The sequence below is a fragment of the Lissotriton helveticus genome, chromosome 9 (genome assembly GCF_964261635.1).
Source record: "Lissotriton helveticus chromosome 9, aLisHel1.1, whole genome shotgun sequence".
Taxonomy (NCBI): Eukaryota; Metazoa; Chordata; class Amphibia; order Caudata; family Salamandridae; genus Lissotriton; species Lissotriton helveticus.
The window spans coordinates 1,221,891,557-1,221,911,396 of record NC_136070.1 but is presented as its reverse complement, the minus strand read 5'-3'; the positions used below and the strand labels follow the sequence as shown (position 1 = coordinate 1,221,911,396).

General features: G+C 43.0%; 1 protein-coding gene across 3 annotated transcripts in view; it reads left to right on the top strand.

Annotated features, from left to right (window-relative positions):
- FGD5 (FYVE, RhoGEF and PH domain containing 5) overlaps nucleotides 1-19,840 on the top strand; it is a 428,915-nt gene that overhangs the window by 338,975 nt on the left and 70,100 nt on the right. For all 3 annotated transcript variants that reach the window (XM_078661708.1, XM_078661707.1, XM_078661706.1), the window contains exons 13-14: nucleotides 14,545-14,628; nucleotides 15,820-15,899. In XM_078661708.1, coding sequence (XP_078517834.1) covers nucleotides 14,545-14,628; nucleotides 15,820-15,899 — 164 coding nt within the window. The remainder of the gene's footprint in view (nucleotides 1-14,544; nucleotides 14,629-15,819; nucleotides 15,900-19,840) is intronic.

The window sequence follows — 19,840 nt, the reverse complement described above, 5'->3', positions numbered from 1 at the left end:
AATTGTCAGAACTGAGCTGCCTGCGGCAAAATCTATTCCTGCGAACCATATGTAGGTCGGTTTGTGAAATATGTCCACAGTAAATTCATTTTTCTGCCAGACTGTTTTTATGAACAGAGATTTTGAAACTGTGACTTTCTTAAAACCCCTTCACTCCTGAGTCCTGGATAAACCGTGGTGTTCTGTGGTTAAGCATGTATTAAACATGTAATGTACGAACATGGAACCAGGATCATAACACCAGCCCCTGACGCCATATTCCACATGATTGATGCTACAGCCACGAAATTAGCAGTGAACAGCGCTGCTCTCCCAATGCCCCTTCCCAGAGTCCTCTGCACATGCTTATGTGCCCTTGGAGTGGACACAGTTGTAAAGTGTATTTTTTCTTGTGAGCTTCAGGTATTTCTTACTAAATGAAGCAGGACTTTCGCAAATATTTTTTAAGCAAATGTAATTTGTTTTAGGCCACGAGAAAAAGCTACAAAGGAAAGCACTCCCATACAAAATGCTGTAAAGAACCCGGTGCGGTTTCAAATTACTCGAATGAATATGCAAAGTATGAATTTCCACACAAAAAGCTGGTTCCGTGTGTTCCATATCTGCTTTATTGTGCTTGTACAGTATACCTATAGACCCAAGTGTTACAGCAAAACAACAAAGACAACACATGGTGTTCACTACCGTGAACTTCTTCAGGGCTTCCTTATTTTGTGCATCCAATATACCATGATATGCGTCTCGTGAAACTGTAGTTCACCATATAAATAAACCATATAACCACAGGGTCCCATTAGATTACCCATCCTGGATCCTTTTAATATCAGGCTGTGTCCAGGATAGCAGACAAACCGCAACTCGCCCTGTGTGAGTGCAAAAACGAAAGAGTCTACTTCACGGATGCTTCTCCTGGGGAAGCATCCTTTACAACGCAACTTTTACCACGCAGTGCTTTTACATCGCAACTTTTACAACGCAAACCATTACAACGCATTGCGCTGGGGGGCGCTCTAGGATAGGGAATAGATTTAATTTACTATCCAACACCTTCCCTACTATCCACGGGGACTGGAGTTGGAATAGTAAATTAAACTATTCACTATCCAGCACCCCTCAACACTATGCGTTGTAAAGGCATGCGTTGTAAAACTTGCGATGTAAAAGCATGCGTTGTGATGTCATACATCCCTTCTCCTGCCCTTCCTGGATGAACACATAGCAGCTACAATTTCTGCCAGTCTACTCTTGCACATTAGGGGGTTTCTTGAGTTTTTGGTGCAATAATGCTACTAGATAAGTTTAACTAGCTCACAGTGGCATTACATGTGCACCTTGTATATGGATTAAAAAGGAATTCATTCACAACTTCACCGCATCACAATATACACACATGGTACGAACACTGAGTGCATGCTTGTATAGAATGTCTGCTACATTCTGAAGGTTAACAAATTAAAACAGATATCACATATCTTTCCTGCAGGTAATGCCAGGAATGCCCTCTCTCCCCATCTCCTCACCCCCTTCCAGCTTATAACCAGCCTACAGATACCAGGGCACACACACATAACCAAACTACCATTAAGCACACTTTTGAAATCCTCAAGCAAACTTCAGAAGTCTTGATCACACAGGGATGGTGTTCAAGTTTTCGCCAAAGTAGTGTGCAAGATTATAGAAGCCAGCGGTGTGCTGCACAACATCGCCATACGATGGGGCTCACTTGTAAACAGAACTCCTGAAACAAGGCCCCACCCAGGTTTCCATTGAAGGACTCAGAACATCAGACAGGGTCTATAAGTGCATGACATACGAGCAGCCTCACATTTCACCTGAGATGCTAGTTCGGATTCAGCACCACAGTGGTTGGACAGTGTCTAGTCAATGATGAACCATAGACAATGTCCCTATCCATGTATACCAGCCTCAAGTGCCTCTTTTAAAGACCATGATGTCAATATCAAACATGCAATTATATAACAATATATATATATATATTATCAATCCATATATAATTATTTATTACTACTGCATCCATCATTCACACACACTTGTAATTTTCACTCACATCAATAACGCCCACTTGTACTCTACAGACAATGATGCATTACAAATGTAGGATTATATTAACATATCCAGTTCCAGTTTCATAAGTCTTTATTTCGGCTAAATGAACCATAAAAGACCACACAGAATAAAACACGATATAGCAATGAAACCAACATAATACATGAATTACACAATACATCATTAGCTATTCAGTAATATACATAAGAATCATAAAAGTAACATTCATTATATACATGTTATTAAAAACCATTTCATTACAATAGTTGATGATGAGTTTAAGACATAGTTAAAGATACTTTATGAGAAATAATTTGGGATGGGGATGTTGAAGCCATTCTGTACATACACACTCCGATCCGACCGATAATTAATCTCTAAGTTAGTTCTTTCTGGAAAGTGGTGTTTTCTCTCTGGTCTTGTCTTTAAGGGCCGAGGGTAGCGGGACCTAGGGTAGAAATCATGGAGTCCCCAGACAGAGATCGGGCCATCCCCTAATTGTGGAAACCAAGATTGTAAATAAGGCACCACCCGATCGCTCCAGAATCTAACTAACACCAGGTCGCCTGGGAGGTCCTTTGGAAGGGGGCCGAGCCATCCCACCTTTCTTACACTTCGAATGGCACCATCAATGTTCGCTGGCAAGGGTCGATTCCTAGACAGCCAATAGATGACCTTGTGTTTTAGATCCTCTCGTCTCTCGGTTTTTCCCTTTGTAATTGGTAAAACACCAGTGAGAACACAAACAAAGGGAGCGGCCATTGGGGGCAGATGTATATGTTTAGTGTAATCTAGATTGGTAGTAGTTTTCTCCTCATAAGGTGGGGGAACATTTGGCACCCCTACATCAGCGTAGATACTCTTGATGGTAATGGGCTCGGTGATGGATGACGAGGAGATACATGGGTCCGTGGGTCTGTTAGGAGGGATGCTACTTCTTTGAGGAGCTAACTTAGAAACCACGGAAGCGGATAAGGGCTGTGGTTGGCTCAATCCTGCCAGGTTCTTGAATGAGGTCTCTATATCCCTTAACCTATCCCCTAGGGAGTTGATTCTTGCAGTCAAAGGGGATGGTAGAGAGGTGACCAAGCGTTCAATCAGGGCCAGAAGGGCTGCCTGGTGGGGGGTGCAAAGGATTCAATATAATCACGGGCCTGGGAAACTGTAGGTGGGATGCTGACGAACGGTAAGGAACTTGTGCAAGGCTTAAGCAATTTAGCTTCCCTCCCCGTGCTGTTATCCCCGGGGCGCTTTCTTGTGACCATAGGAGTTTTAGGGTGCCCTAGTTGTTTAGTGTTTGCTATTACTAACGGGGATAAGAGTGGGGCAGCCAGAATATTATCATTTGCGTTCAATAACGAATTAGACAGCAGATGTACGGGAAGTATTGGACTGGATAGGACTTGGGGTGGGTCTGCTATGGTCTCAACTGGTACATATTGAATGTGACAAAGGGCGTTCAACTCCTCCAACCACGACAAACTAGATGCCGTGTCGACTAGCTGCGGCTCGGGATGTTTGCAGGCTACGCTGTGAAAGGGCAAACGAGTTTCTAAGTCTTCCAAATCATGAATAACGGGTAATAATGCCCTGTCTATCCTTTCTACATAGCAGTCTAACCTCCCCCTACTAGAATCACTTGGGAGAGTACTGGGATTGAGAGCCCCCTTAAGAGACATGGCGACAGTACAGCAAACAAAGCCCCGCAATAAGTCAATGGAAGTCCTGGTGTCTCTGCAGTGAATGCAGAGATGTAGGTCAAAGACTCACTATACCTTGTTCAATAGGAGCCAAGGGGGGTGGCCCGTCCCGTCCTTCTCGGGCCTCTGAGGGCCACAGAGGGCCCGCCCTTTGCCCGGGCTTCGCCCGGCTAGACCCGCACGCGTCCCGCGATGCGGGAGGGGCGGCTGGTTCTTATGCGCCTCCGGGCGCTGCTGTGTGATGCGGCAGGTCGGCGCCCCCGTTGGCAGTGAGGGGACGCTGGGAAGTGTAGTCCCAGTCGCTCTCCCCCCTCGGCGGCCGTGATGTCCAAGCGGCGGCGGGGGAGAGCGTGTGCAGGCAGGAAACAACCACGGGACCCCCACAGGTAGAGTCCGGTCACAATGCCCCCAACAAGTAGTGGCCCCTAACATATCTGAATATACACTTTTGTCTACTTTAGTTAATAAAATTAATTGAAAATATATTTTGTTTGTCGGATAGCACTAGTGGGCTATTTAGAACCCCGTACATGCTGTGTCTTTCACTCTGCTTAATTTCCTACTTTTCCACCTACATGATAGATTTCTGCCTCTGCTATGGAGGGACAGTCTCTGTAGCAGAGGGGGGGGGGCCTACAGAGGGGAGCTGGGGATTTCCAGTAACCAAGAGGTGGCATACAGGAACAGGAAGAAGGGTATTATTAAGCCATCCAGGGACCACCACACATTCCTCCCCATGCTGCTGATCCATTTGCACCAGAATTACCCAAAATGGCTGAGAATGGAGAACAGAGGTCCCTTGTTTTTTATCAGGATGAATTAGAGGTAATTGGGGAGGGTAGCGTCTAAAATATCCTCAGCCGTATGGGGGACCAGAATCCCGTCTGAGTAATGCAGCATGGCATTAAATCTGGCAGGTCATTTTCTTGACTGGCAAATGGTAGATTTCCTGCTTGCCTGATGTCGCTGATGTGTGGGGCTATTTGCTTAATGTCATCTGAGACATACAGAAGAAGGAGCGTTCCAAAACAAATAATATGAGTGTATCTTAACACGGTATTTAACACACTAGATAAACACCAACAGAGTACTCTCCTAACTGACATCTACTGAGACAAGCATTTGCAATGCAACCGGTCTCGCCTTTGGGACCTTATATGTATTTAGCTATGCAGCACATTAGCCTGGGTGCTGAAATATCTACTGTTATTTAACATGGAGGGAAAGTTAACACCAAACTGCGTGACACGCCAGGTATGGGAACACATGGAGAGAAATATTGCCTTTCAGCGGCAAATGGTATAGTACAAAGCTCTGTTTTTAATATAAAATAAGGGCCATCGGTGGTCATATCACTGAAAATACAAGATTTAAAAAACATATTATTGCCTATGGGTGCTCGTGGAAGACAATTTCTATGGACTGGATTCTAGAGAATGCTAAAGTGATTCTGGTATTTTACTGACCTCTGATGGTCGTTTTCTATCAAGAAAGTTAAATTGAGGCAGTTGCCAGAATTTTTTTAAAAAGAAAGTCCATCAGCAGAAAGCAATTCTGTTTTTTTACTGGCCTCTGCTGGTCGTTTTCTATCAAGACAGTTAATTAGAGGCCGTTGAACAGAAAAATGTCCCTAAGCGGAAGCAGACACGTCCTAGGGCTGATCCCCAGAGCCCACAAAGTACATACACATGAAAGTATATAATAAGTATATACTAAAGTATATACAAGAGGTCTCTTAATGCTTGACCTAATAAATGTACCAGTTGGTGGACATTGACATGATATGAGAAAGTGTTAGTCACTGTGGCAAAGGATATACCATCCAACGATTCACTGCAATGGAGAACATGGGAGGATGCAGCTAATGAAAACAGACATTTACATACACTTACCAGAGAAGCAGACACATGGAAGGATGCATTTTGTGACATAAGAACATTGACATCATACATATAAGTTCAACCATTAGACCTGCTGAACATGGAGCCATTGTGTTATGGAATAATATGTTTTTTTGTTTTTGCAGTTTTTTATAGCATGAACCCAAAAGTATTGGACACATTTTATTTTTTTGTAGGATGAGGATATTAAGTGATTTGCTCAGAATCACTTAACGTTGAGCCAACACGGAGACTCAACCCTGTTTCCCCAGCTCCAACGTTAGCAGCTTGGCTGTTACGCCACATCCACTACCATAATATGTTCAATATCCTGATATTCATGCAGAGAGATGAGGATGATTAGATAAATCTTAATTGACCTGGCAATAAATATACCAGGCTCTGACATCCATCCGTTGTCTGTGACCAGTCTGGTGCAGATGGACAGACAACACAAGACCTGCAAGGTAAATTTAGTATTATTAACTTACACTCTAAAGGGAGACTTAAAGCAGAGTGTAAATGGCATTTGTGAGATGTGTGCCTATAGGTGAAGGAAAATCCCACATTAGTGAGGAGTGGTGATGTAGTGGAAAGATAAAGGGTTTGCTTTTTACCTGCCATGATGGGATTCCCCAGAACAGGCAGGCCATGTAGGAGGGCTTGGTGCATGGTGGAGAGCACACTTTGATCAACAGGATGAGACAGAGATGGGATCCGGTATCATGTCCTGTGAGAGCCCTTGCCACCTGCATCCGCCACTCGTCGCCTCTCATACGGCCACTTTTTAGGTCCTCAATGATGCTTAGCTCTGCCCCAATGCAATGACATGGTCCTTCAGCTCCTGCACCTGGCCACTTTCTCTGCTCTACTGGGAATGTATAAGGCAGACCATATACACATCTGTAGTGATCTGCAATAAAGGTCTGTACAAGACCTCTCTCCTCACCAGTGAAGTTCCTCTGCCTCTTGAGTGAGGTGGGCTGTATCCTGTACGGTCTAGCTGTACAGTTTTGTCAGAAAAGTCGCACAGTCCAAAGCAAAGAGGGCAGAGCCTAGGGTATGAGCTGTATTTATGTGCTAGCTGGGTTAATGCTTGCCGGGTCGTGTTATTTACTCTTATGAATGCTGTTTTAATAGTCTTTTCCATTTAGGGTTTCCATAGTTAGACATCTAAGCATCCAATGTTGAGTACTCTGTCTACAGGCGTATGTCTGAAATCTGATGGTAACAGTTGCCAGAAACAATTTCCATTGCAGGGATCGTCACCCACTCAGGTAAGCGGGTAGAGACTCGCAATGTTGCTAGTGGGTAGCTGGAAGGGGGGTATCTTTACCTGCTAGCAAGATTAATGTTTGTCAGGTGTGTGTGATTCGGATGTACGTTGTTACAACGCAGGTTGTAACAACGCATACCTTTACCACGCGGCCGCTACAGCGCAAGTCGTTACCACGACTTGCGTTGGAGGGCGCGGATTTAGGATTTTTATAATTTTATATTCCAACACCAGTCCCCGTGGATACTAGGGAAGGTGTTGGAATATAAATTTATAAAATTCCTTATCCCACAGCGCCCTCCAGTGCAAGTCGTGGTAACGACTTGCGTTGTAACGGCCGCGTGGTAAAGGTACCGCGTTGTAAAAAATTTGTGGTAAACGTTGTTTACCGTGTGATTCAGGTCAGGTGAATGCTGGTTCCCTGGTCTTTTCCATTTGGATAATTCCATAGCTCCATCCTCAAAGCCAAGAACTCCACCTGCAAACGTATGTCTAATCTCCAGTTGCATAGTTACTAGTAGTACTTTTATGGTCATACTTTCTATTGCAAGAGTCTCTATCCCCTCATTTAAGGGGTTGGAGACTCATAACTCTACTATAGAGTGGGGGTTTCCACCCAGAACGGGCATGGACTCTGTTTATCTGCCTGTAGGATTAATGTTTCTCAAGTGTGTGCAAATTAGTTTTGTGGAATGCTGTTTCCCTAGTCTCTTCCATTCAATGTTTTCCATAGCAGAGGCAGGGATTGCCACATCCAATGCAGAGAATCCAATTGTAAAGTTAACATGAAAGTTACAAGGCATAATTTCTATTGTAGTAGCCTCCACTGCCCTAATTTAAAGTGGTGGAGACTCACAATCCCATCACTGGTTGATATTTCGACCCATAAAAGGTGAATTCCATAGGGGCAGAGTTTCCGCCGAGGCACAGCAAATCAACCTCCACGCTTGAACAGCGCCCATGGTGTTTGTCCAGTGCACTATTTCAACGCTCAGATTGTAATAAGGTCCACAGGTAAATATAAACAGTACATGTATTTCCTGATGCACAAGCCCACAGCATAACTGCTCAACTTTCAACAGCATGTTACACTCATCTTTCATAAGCACATCTGTGGGTGGCTTTTGGCTAATAAATTGGCAACAATGCTCTGACAAATGAATAGTTAATTCCTTGAACTATGGTGCTGATAGTAAAACATTTAATAGTGCAGCTGTTAGCTCCACTCCAGTCACCCCAGTAGCAGATTCTGTAAAGAGTAGCTACATTGGACAGCTGTTAGCACACCAAAGTGGTCTGTCAAGAACACAAAGCTGCATTTGTGCTCATAAATAGGCAGATGCTAGCTGGCAAAGGCATTTGTTGATAACCCCTTTTACAAATTAATACAAAATAATTGTTACCTTAAAATATTAACAATATATAAACATAAATCATTCAAAACAAGATACAAAGAAATGTAAAAAGAGGATGAAACCTAAAATACAGAAGCTAAAATAGTGGTTGAAATCGTTCGACATAGGAGCTAAATAAAAGTATTGGTTCATTCTCATGATATGCTGCTTAGTTACATCTTAGGGGGTAAAGAATGACACAGTCCTTTGATGTTTGTGCCCGCGCCTCCTTGAACATAGGTTTTAGCAAAGAAAAGAGCTATCTCAAGAGGCGTGGGCAGAAGGAAATATTATACAGGAGAACCGCAAGAGCATTTATGAGTCTGAGAAGTAATACTGCAGGAGTACTCTTTTACATCATCTTACATGCCTTTGTGAATCGGACACAAAATATTCAACTACCTGTTTCTGAAAGGGCAGAGTCCACAGTGCTTTCTATTTGTATTAATTGTATATGAATATTCACTGAAGAAACCCATTTTATTCCCATTTTAGATGTTTTGAGGCTAATTCACAAAGCAATGTAAGAGTACCCAAAAGTGTACTAATAGAGATACATTTTATAATTTCAAAAAAGCTTTTGTGTATAGGCCCTTAAGTATCAAATATTCATTACTATCGGAAACAGATGACATATAGGACCTGGTACCTTGCATAGATTTTTGGCTATCACTGCCAGCCAAGGGGGAGTGTCGAAAGTGTGTGAAATGTGGTTGCTTATTGTAAATGCCTAATGGATGCATTTTATGGCTGATCAATGCATAATATATCTTATGGGGAAACTCACCCATAAATAACTGACATGATCTTCTCTAGAATCGGTTTCTGTGCCCAGAGGTTGTAAATAAAGGGTGTGGTTTAATATTAGCTTTCAATTAATTTGCAAAGCAATTAATTATAAGTGACAAATTGACCAAGAGGTACAACCTTTTCACCAGTAGATCAAGATTAATGTAACAGTAAAATACGCTAGTGGTTTATATGTCTTCTAAACCTCTCTTTTACACATTAATCCTTTTACAGTAATGACTTACTGGGCTGTCCATTTTTGTACCCATGGAAACCAGATAGACATCATTTCTCATTTAGGTCCAGTGGGTATTGTTATCTATTATGATAATGCCCATACTTCCTGCCGCTATCTTTCATACTAATAATACCAATTACTACAATCCACCATTTGTCTCATCTCTTGGCGCCTTTCAGGTGCTAATTATTTCCAAAGCAAAACTACTCACATTTATCAACCTCTGAAAAATGTAAGGCTGAGTGGGCCCACCTGAATTCAAACTTGTGAGCTCAGATTGCAAACAGATTTATACAATGGATGCATTAGTCCACTGACTTTGCACTACCCTCTAATTTTGCCCTCCTTCCCTTTGTGCTCCTTGTTCCTTCTCATTTGAAGCACACTTCATAAGGACTGGTTATTTATTTTAGTTTCATAGACACAAAAGGTGGGCTGCACAGATGTCACCCTTCCCTTCAACTTGTTTCCCTTACTATTTTTAAGCCTGAAGAAAGCCGGGTGGCAACGGAGCCTAAATTATAGTCCCTCCTTTGTTCCTATTTCATTGAATCTAAAGAAGGACTACAATGAAGTCTTCCTTGCCACCGGAACTTTTTTGGGCCATAGAAACAACAAGCATTTGCAATGCAATAGGTCTCGCATTTGCGCTAGTTTAAGCTGTTGGCATTGTAAATGACAATGCCTTTAGTTTATCTGTTTGGCTAATTAACACATAAATAAAAGGCATTGTCACTTACAATTCCAATAGCTCAAACGCTTGTAAATGCAAGACCTTTTCAAAGAAGCGGCGGCCATTGTCCTGGCTGCTTGGAAAGTGAAAGTGCGCATGGCGCGCTGAATGTTGCACAAAAGCTTGTCGTGCCGCCAGTAGGAGAAACTCATTAACCCCTTCACTGCGGGGGTTATTCCCCCGCTGTGCTGGGGGGGAGGGGGGCGCGCACAGCGCCCCCATGCTCATGACGAGCTCAGCTCGTCATGAGCTACGGCGCTCCGGTGCTCATGACGAGCTCAGCTCGTCACAGGTGCATTGGCTCCCGTGGAACGCTCAGCACAGCGGGGGAATTCTCCCCGCACCTGAGCGTTCCACGGGCCATGACGAGCTGAGCTCGTCATGAGCACCGGAGCGCCGTGGCTCATGACGAGCTCAGCTCGACATGAGCGTCGAAGGTGTTAAAGAAAATAGTGCTTACAGATTTTAAAAAAAGACTACCATATAAAACCGAAGTAAAAGGGCCAGTCCACATGGGAGGTTACAAATGAAGACAAGACGGTATATAAGGAGGGTCTAACAAGACTATTCATGAATCAGAAGCCAGCATTTATGAAGGACAATGACACAAGCCAATAACAAATATGGGCTGGGAGTAGACGGGGCTTCTATTCCATGCTCCAATAAAACATGCCGCAGAGCAGCGCAAGCGCTGCCCAGGCTCGACCTAAAAACAGCAGTGTATTGAAAGCAAGGGAGGCTTTAATACAGTCCACCTTTCATTTCACTATCTGGCTTTAATTTGCTTATACAAAATGCGTTAGTTAATGTGCTTATAAAACATGCATTAGCTAGCACATTAAGCCCAGAACTATTGGGTTGCCAAAGCTTGTTAATTTGGCTTGTGTGATTTTAAATCAGTAATAAACTTTTATGGAGATAAATACAACACTCGTAGCCAAATAGGTTCCTTTGAAATCTCAGTCATTTAAAGACATACAAGTAGTGTCCGGATATGTCAGCTCTTCCTTCCAATGAGTGTGACACTTTGAAAACATAAAAGACCTGAGTCACACAAAGTGTATTTAATGTACTAGCCCCAAGCCTTCACCGCCCCTTCGATTTTGGTTGGTTGATTAATTTTTCTTTTGAGTGAATTTATATGTGTATTCAGAGTAGAAAATAGAAGTTGATATGTTTGTGATTACCCACAAAGTTCTCTTTGTTGTTTCTAACATTACCTGTGGCCAGTCCCCCTTTCACTCTTTCCCTTTCAAGCCCTTTCTTAAATTATTGACTGCTTTAAATCCCCTCATATCAATGCTCACATTGGGAATGCCAGTTCCATGTCCATAATGATATGGAGGGTGTATGCAAGATGCCACATGTGAACATTAAAACTGCAAAGTGTGCATAAACCAACAGCCTGGCACAAAAATACTTTAAAGATTATCAGGATGAATGGGTTGATTTTGGGCAGTGAAGTACATTTGGAGTCGCCATGGGTACATTTTCTGGCTGGTGTACTAATTAAAACATGTGAGCTTGATGTACAAATCCTTTTTGCAATTGCAAACCCTGAGATGCACAAAATTACAGCAAAAGAACTTTCTTAATGTTCAAAAGCCCTTACATGAGTTGGAAATTCTTTATGACTTGGAAAAGGCTTTTACAGTCCTTTCTGAATCACGAAAATGCTGGGAGTGAAATGGGTGCCCCTCCTACTTATGATTCAGAGAAAAAGAAGTGGGGGGACGCTAACGTCACGACAGGAAGTGACGTCACGAAAGGTGGCTAGCACCATCAGACTCATTTCCTCCCCTCGCTCACCCTTTAGATGCGATTGCACCAGAGTAGCCAGCGCGTGAGCAACGTTCTGAATGAGCTCCGATCTCGCCCCAGAGAGGCCAAACAGTGAATGTGTGGCTCCATTTGCTCCAGTTATCGAGCTCCCGGTAAAATAAGTGGGGGGACGCCGTCCACCCGCGTGGTACCCCGACTCGAGCCCTGAATCTATCAATTGTTTATGAACACAGTTGCATTTGGAAACCATCAAAGCGTTACTGACCCTGGAGTAACTTGTTCAGATAAGGGACGGCGCCTCCTTGGGACTCCTTTCCTTTTGTGAATCATTTAGGCCTCGGTGGGAGGGGTTATGGAGCACGCAGGGGTCGACGGGAAAACTCCTGCTCCCCCTGTTGTTTTCCCAAACTCGAGTTTTGTTTAAAGCCGCACAGGCCCCTTTAATAGACCAGGCTTCTATTTATGAAAAGAAACTTCCTGTTTAGTAATGCAAATGCAGCTGTGTGGGTCTGGTGTCCCTTTCATGCCTCCATATCTGCATTTGCAGCCAATCACCGGGGGTCACAAACTGTGACCTGCCTCATAAGTATTCATTAAGGCAGGTTGTGTTGCAACCCCCTGCCAGTGTACAATTTACAATGTCATCTATTATAATGTCGGTCGCATAACAAATTGCATTCCAATTCTCAAACCAGTCAGTGTGCAAATTGCAGATACCTGGTTTGGTAATGGGAATATTACAACATGCCCTGTGTATCACCCATGTATACATTAGAATATGCTTCCCACCAGCAAGTTAGACTCAATTTGTGGAACACCTCTGGTGTAAGACGCGATGAAACGTTAAGCCGATATGATGCCCGATTTGAAAGTTTTGTTATTGGAATGTTGATAAATACCTAATGCAGATTATCTATAGTGAACCAGAACCTGGTAATATTGGTAACATTTCTGAATTCCATAGATTGGTCTTGAGTGCTAGGAAAAGTCCTTGATTTGTAAAAGAAAAGGGCCTGATTACGAGTTTGGCGGTCTTGGAGCGGGCCGCCCCGTCAGCTCCCCGCTCCAAGACCGCCAGAACCATAGTCTGGCCGCCTGCCATATTCCGATTGGAAAACTGTTCTGGCGGTCCTGCAGTGGTGGGCCCACGGCTGTGCCTTTCAAAGTCAAAGCCTTAGAAAGGCACCGCATTGGGATCGCCAAAGCACTTTTCTGCAAGGCAGGACTGTAGTCCATGCCATGCATGAACTGGGGGTGCTTGCATACAGGGGGGCTTAAAGTGTGCCCCCTGCATGCATCCCTGTGCCCTGAGGCAACAGAGGGCCTTTGAGGGCCTGTTTGTTTCCTCACTGCCACACTTTTCCTGGTAGGCCCACCACCATGAAAACTGTGGCGGTGAGGAAACTCGTAATATGCTTGGCGGTGCTGCAGCATCACTGCCAGTATATTGCAGGCCTCAGACCACTGCAAGACCACTAGGGATCACGGATGTCTGGCGGTAGCAGTGGTCCTCTGGCGGTCTGACCGCCCAATTTGTAATATGGTGGTTTGACCGACGGTGCAGCGGTAACCGCCCACCACCACGGGTGTGGTGGTCTGTCGGAGCCCCAAACTCGTAATCGGCCCCTAAGCTCCAGAAGTTTTCCTCAGAAGCCTGGGTCGGGCACTAACGAACATCAGAGTGCCAAATACCAACCCTGCGCAGTTTCGATTTCTACCTCATGCCTCTTTAATTCACCATCAGACAATTCCTGCCTCTATCTCACTCTTGCAGGATCTTTATCTATGCGTTTCCTTTTTACGCTGTTTCTCTGGCTTTCTCTTCCTCCTTCTTTCTCCTTTTTGTGCTTTTCTCTCTTGCTCTTGGTCAAAGTCTGAGGTAAAATAAGTGCCAGAGGGCCACACCCGCAACCACCCACTCAAATTAAGCACTGACTGGCACAATAATTCCACAAACATTTTCTGAACATATAGATTGCACGGAGGGCTTTCGCAATATTCGCACCAGCATTTTTGGATTGCTTAGATTGGTCCAAGGGCTTACTGCAATGTTAGAATCATAATATTAGACTAGATAGATTTCCTTGGAGCAAGCATTATTTTTGCTATTGTTGAAAGAGTAGATACCAATGCAAAATTTCAACAGTGTTATCTCTGTAACCCGGAAATGCTAGTGCAAGAATGAACAGCTACCAGGGCGATCAATTGAGGCCAGTCCCATGTTGTGAAAAAATGTCTTTGAGATAAAAATACTTTGATCCAAAGTGCAGGTTCGAAGTATTTTCAGGCCTGGGCTTACTTCCCGTTGTTTTGCTACGCAAAACTCCACGAAGTTACAACAAATTCTGCAAAGTGCCATGAGTGGCGTAGTGCAGTGTGAACTGCAGTTTGTGCTGGTATTCCTGCCGCTCGGGTAGAAATTCTACCCGAGCGGCAGCTCACGCCTGCAAACTTATCGCTCGCGAGCGCGAACTTACCGTTCGCGAGAGCGAGCGGGGAAATAATTCTGTGAAGCGGAGTTTTCTGCACTCCGCGAGCTCCGCGGAGTGCAGGAAACTCCGCAAACGAGCGAAGTTCACCGCCTAGGCCTAGTATTTTTCAGTGGTAGCAACGGAGTACTACAAACATACTGCAGTGTCCCTGCTCCCCATGTGACTTACAACTGTCTCTTTTTCTCTCTTACAGATGAATGATGTCCTTCTCTACACCTACCCCCAGAAGGATGGCAAATACAGGCTCAAGAACACCCTGTCCGTTGCTGGCATGAGGGTAAAGACAACCTCTAGTGAATGCACTAAAACAGAATATAGGCAAAGGCACCAAAATTACGCCTTGTTAGTGTGAATCAGAAAACTAAAAAAAAGTATCCCGCATTTGCAAATGTGGGAAGTTTGGACTAGTTTCGACACACTTGCTGCAGGCAAAGTTTGCGGTGTTATCAAGGAAATCAACAGTAAAAAGCGGCCAACAGACCATAAAACGTGTTAATAGTTGTGCTGAGCTTGTAGTAGTTAATTTCAGATGCTGGTTTGCTGTTCAAAATTCATGCGACCCAGCTGCAGTCCCACTAATAAGACTTTTATTTGTATCAGGCAACATGCTTGGTATATTCAATGGTCCAGCGACCCCTTGTGAGACCTAAACTTATTAGTAAACACATATTAATTTTCTTTCTTTCTGTTATGCGCCTTTACTCCATTTCCGGTTGTATTTGCGACATTTATTACCTTCGCATTAGAGGAAAATTTGTGTTGTACATGCTATGCCATTTCTTAACATCCAAAGTTCCACTTTTTACTGGTACACGAGTTTCCTGTGATGTCACTTCCGCCTGACCAGGTTATGTAATTTCCAGACCAAAGTGATTTCAAAAGTGCCTGCTTGTCACTGATTCCCAGTGAAACAGAAGAAAGTGGAGGATTTGCAGGGGATATGGGTGAGGCGGCTGTGGGGTAATGGGTGCATCTTGGGCCTATTGCTCCCAGCACCTCATCAATGATAGAGGATGGAACAGTAGAGTGTTCCTGTGCCCGAAGCTCTGCCCAGAAGCCCGCGACTGGTGCAATTAAATGTTGGCGCATCAGTATTAATGCTGGTAGTCCTAAATCAACCTCGTGCCTATTCAATCCACTTCCAGACACTCCCTGCCCCTTTATCTCTCTTTTGCAGGTTCCTGCGTTCACCCTTTGTGAGGATTTTTCCATCATTCTCTTCCTCTATCATTCCTATCAATGTGTTTCTCCCTCTCCTGCTTTCGATAAATATCTGATGCAGAAAAATAAGTGCTGGTCCCTAAAAATTAGTGCTGGCTCAAATTAAGCACTGGGGTGGAAGGGAGTAAAGGGGTGGAGGCACCATGGTAGAGGTAGAAGGTTGTAGTCTTGACGTATCTGAATGGACTAAATAATTTTTTTCCCATTGGAATAATGACAGGGAATCATAACTCTTATTTTCTTCTAGGTCACCCGTCCAATCGTAGAAAAAACCCAAAATGTGCTGCGAGTGGAATGCATGGACTGCTGCCTGACTCTGTCAGCAAGGTATGGTCAACAGCCTGGCTTCACTCTCTGCAGTGAAGGACACACACAAAAACTAAACATTTAAAAAAAAAATAATAAAATAAAGATAGGAGAGAAGTGCTATCTCTTGTTTCTATCTATCTTTGGAATTGATTCCTAAGACACGACAGTCTCTCCGCGATTAAGGCACGGGCTGTCCTTTCTCGATTCTGAAATGTACTTTCCTAGAGCAGCGTGGCTCGAATTACGTCATTTAATGCAACAACCTACTGTGAGGAGCCTACTGGCCCATCACTCTCTCTGAATCGGCGCCACAAGTGTGGTGGCTTTTTGGTGCCCCTTCTCAGCCCCACCACACATCCCTGTCCTGAGGAAGACCCATAGTAAGGTGGAACTCAACCTACGTCTGTCAGGCGTCGAAACGTCGACTTTTACATCTTTTCCTATTCAAGAACAGCAGAAATATTGTCACTGTGTTCCGTTGTATGGGCTAGGACTACAATTGTCTCTGTATGTGACCCAGTAATATGCTTCTGTGATGTCAACTATGCATTTTGTGACCACACTGAATCTCTGAAACTTTTCACTCAACCCCAAATCCTCACGAAAAACCACTTACCTACCCCACTCCCTCCCCTTTCTTCGGGCACTTTGTATATTTACAGTGAAGAGTTTTGTCATAATTATGTTTTGTTGAGGATGTGATTAAATAACATCTCTCATCAATTAGTTGAAGGATTGTTTTTTCTTGTGATTATGTACAAAGAAGTGTCTGTGTTTTCTAAATGTATACACTGGGACCACTTTCCCTGCAACATCTATCTACCAGTAGCCATCAAAGCGGACTAGAAAAAACAGTGCCACCTGACACTGGCTTTCACAGTGATCATCATACTATGTGCTAAAATTTAAAACAAATAAAAATAATGGGGTTACCCAGTGTCCCTCAGAACCTGGGTCAATACAGTATAAGCTACAATGTGTTCTGTCGGACCGACAGAACACATTGGAACTTTACAACAAAGCTGGGCCAAGTCTCACCAGTGCCAAACTGGTCCTCTTTGTCTTCAGTGAGCCAAAAATCACAACCCAATCTAGACCAAGCTTCACTGCACTCACTGAAATTAGCTTCACTTTCCTCGTTCTGCCAAACATCAGTACATTCTCTGCAAACCAAGCTGAGCTTCACTATCACTTTCAGAGCCCACTCTAAACTGAGCCCCCCTATCTAATATTGCCCTGCCTTACTACTCTTAGTAAGCGGAAGCTCCCGATCCACACTTATCTGGGTCTCACTATCACTTCTGAGCTGAACTGACCTGCTCCCCACTTCCCTTACTAAGATGAACCTCACTACCCTCTGAGCTGAGCCTACGATACTCACTGAACGGAGTCTCACTATACAGTGACAGAACAATTAAGCGACCACTAGTAATGTAACAGTATGATGCACAGCATTTAATAGATTCATAAATGCTGTGTTGTGGTTCGCCTTTTTGGACTGTCGACAGCGTTTCGACCCAATATCCTAAATTGAAACCTTGTATATATGTCACCTTGAGTGTCACTGTTTAGTTTAGGTTCAATTGTTTTTTTCACTGGGATACCAGACACCTTTACATAACGTTCAGTCACGGTATAGCACATTTCTCTATACAGTAGATGTGTGTATGTATTTCTTTTGTTAATTGTGAATTTTTCCATATAAATAATTTCACTTATTTACTGAACATTCATTGTATAGTGCCAGCGTTCTTTCTGCCATCGCCTTAACCCTTTGCATTGCCATTGTTTTGTCTAAAGTGGCACAGTGGATGAAAAACAATGGATAGGAATGCTACCCAGGCCAATTGGCAGTGGCTAGACTATTTGCAAGCTTACCACCCATTGCCTTTTATTTGTTTGATGTCATATTCCAAAGACAAATGAATCTGTTATCATCTGACATATTGTAGTAGTGAAAGTCACTACCAAGTGAGTACATTGGGTACTCTGGATGGTAGGGAAAACATGGTTAAAGAAGTCTGTAAGTAAATATGTAATACTAGTTTTGAAGATGTTTGTATGTATGTGTTTAGTTAAAAACTTTAAGAGTGTTTCATTGAATTAGTGAATAATAGTTATATTGCACGAGTGAATGGGAGTGAGTGAGCAAGTGAGTGAATGGGTGGCTAAAAGATGTGTAGAATATAAGATTGTCTGTGGGATAAATGTAAAGAGCCAGTGAGTGACTAAGAGAGGTATTGAGTAAGCAAGCATTAAAAGATTATATAAGCCATTTAGTGAATGAGTGAGTAGCTATGAGTTATACAATTAGTGAAGGATTAGGTTGGTGAGTATTAGAGGAAAGTAGAGTGAGAGAGTAACCGTGAGAGGTATTGGGACCCAAAATAGGTGACTATAGAAGGTGTTAAGTGAGGAGGGAAAGTTGACTTTGAAAGGTACTGAGTAAGCACAAGGAGGAATTTGAAAGTATTAAGCGAGTAAATATAAGACTGTAAAAGCTATTGAGCGATTAAGGGAATTGTCGCTTGAGATGCTTTGTTTGAACGATTGGCTAATGGTGATATTGAGTGAGTGAGAGGGAGTGATCAAGCGAGTGAGTGGGTGGCTAAGAAGGGTATTGAAGGGACATTTGCCTGTGGGGCGAAACAAATGAGTGAGTGACTAATATGAGTGAGTTACTAAGGAATGCACTGAGTGTGCAAATATCTAGTGAGTTATTAGATAACAATGGGTGACAATAACAGATAAATTGGTGGCTGGGAGATATGAGTTAATGAGGGAGTCAGCAGTTCCCTATGAAAGGACTTAGTGGATGAGTAGACAACTACAAGAGATATGTTGTGAGTTAGTGAGTGGATGTAGGTGCTACTACAAGAGTCGATAATTAGGCAGACCCTTTACCATTTCAAGATTCTACGATTTGGGGAAAAATTACAAAATGGGCACTTTTGTTAAAATAGCATGATTTGTAAAAAAGTGCCCCTCAAAAATTGAATTTAAAAAATGAGATTGATCTCTATTAGTTATGCCAAGCCCCAGAGCCAATAAAAGAGGGTAACAAGCTGGTAGGCAGCAGAGGTGTTAACTTCCTCTGTTGCCTGCCTTGTCAATGAACAGGGCCATTTTTCTTTGCAATTAGCATACAGCCCACTTCACATGTTTTACTGGGCAATTAGCAGCCTCTATTGGCCTTTGGGTGCCACCTTTGACCACTCCCACAACTCCCATTTGTCTCCTGTAACCCCACCCCGATGGGTCCTATGTCCACATCCCTACTGCTCTGACACGACTCTGGCCTCCCTCCCCATATCACCTGTGTCCCCTCATCCTGTGACTCTTCTGCCACCCCCACACACAATCAGCTGCCTTGTGCACAGCGGAGAGTAGTAGATTTTCTGTTGCCAGAGTGCAGACAGGGACTATTCACAAAGGTAAATTGCATGTGTGAGTGATTTACACGAGCAATTTACTCTCACACTTTAGAGAAACTTCACTACTTTTTGTTATTCACAAAATCTGAGTGTAAAGTTACTCAAAAGTGTTGAAAAGGTGATGGAGCCAAATTTGTGAGTGTACGATACTACTTCCAAAAAGAAACAGTAGCAAGTTCAGCAGCATACATAGCCAACCACTGATGCTGTAGCATGCAACACCCTCCAATTGAAAATAACAGACGTAGAGACATAAAACCCGTAACAAAAAATCTTAAATTAAATTAAACTATTTCAAATAGTTAGAGACAAATAATTATAATTGAATGTAAAGAAAATCTAAAAAAACATGTATTTGTTATTTAATAATAGAATATGTTAACGTTATTGAATTTATAAATTAATATAACATTAATTTATATTCAAATATAATTAAACTACTTTTATTTAATTCGATATGTCACTTTTAATAATTATTAATACATAATTTTTATTATTTTTAGTTAGTTGGGTTTCTATTTTTTT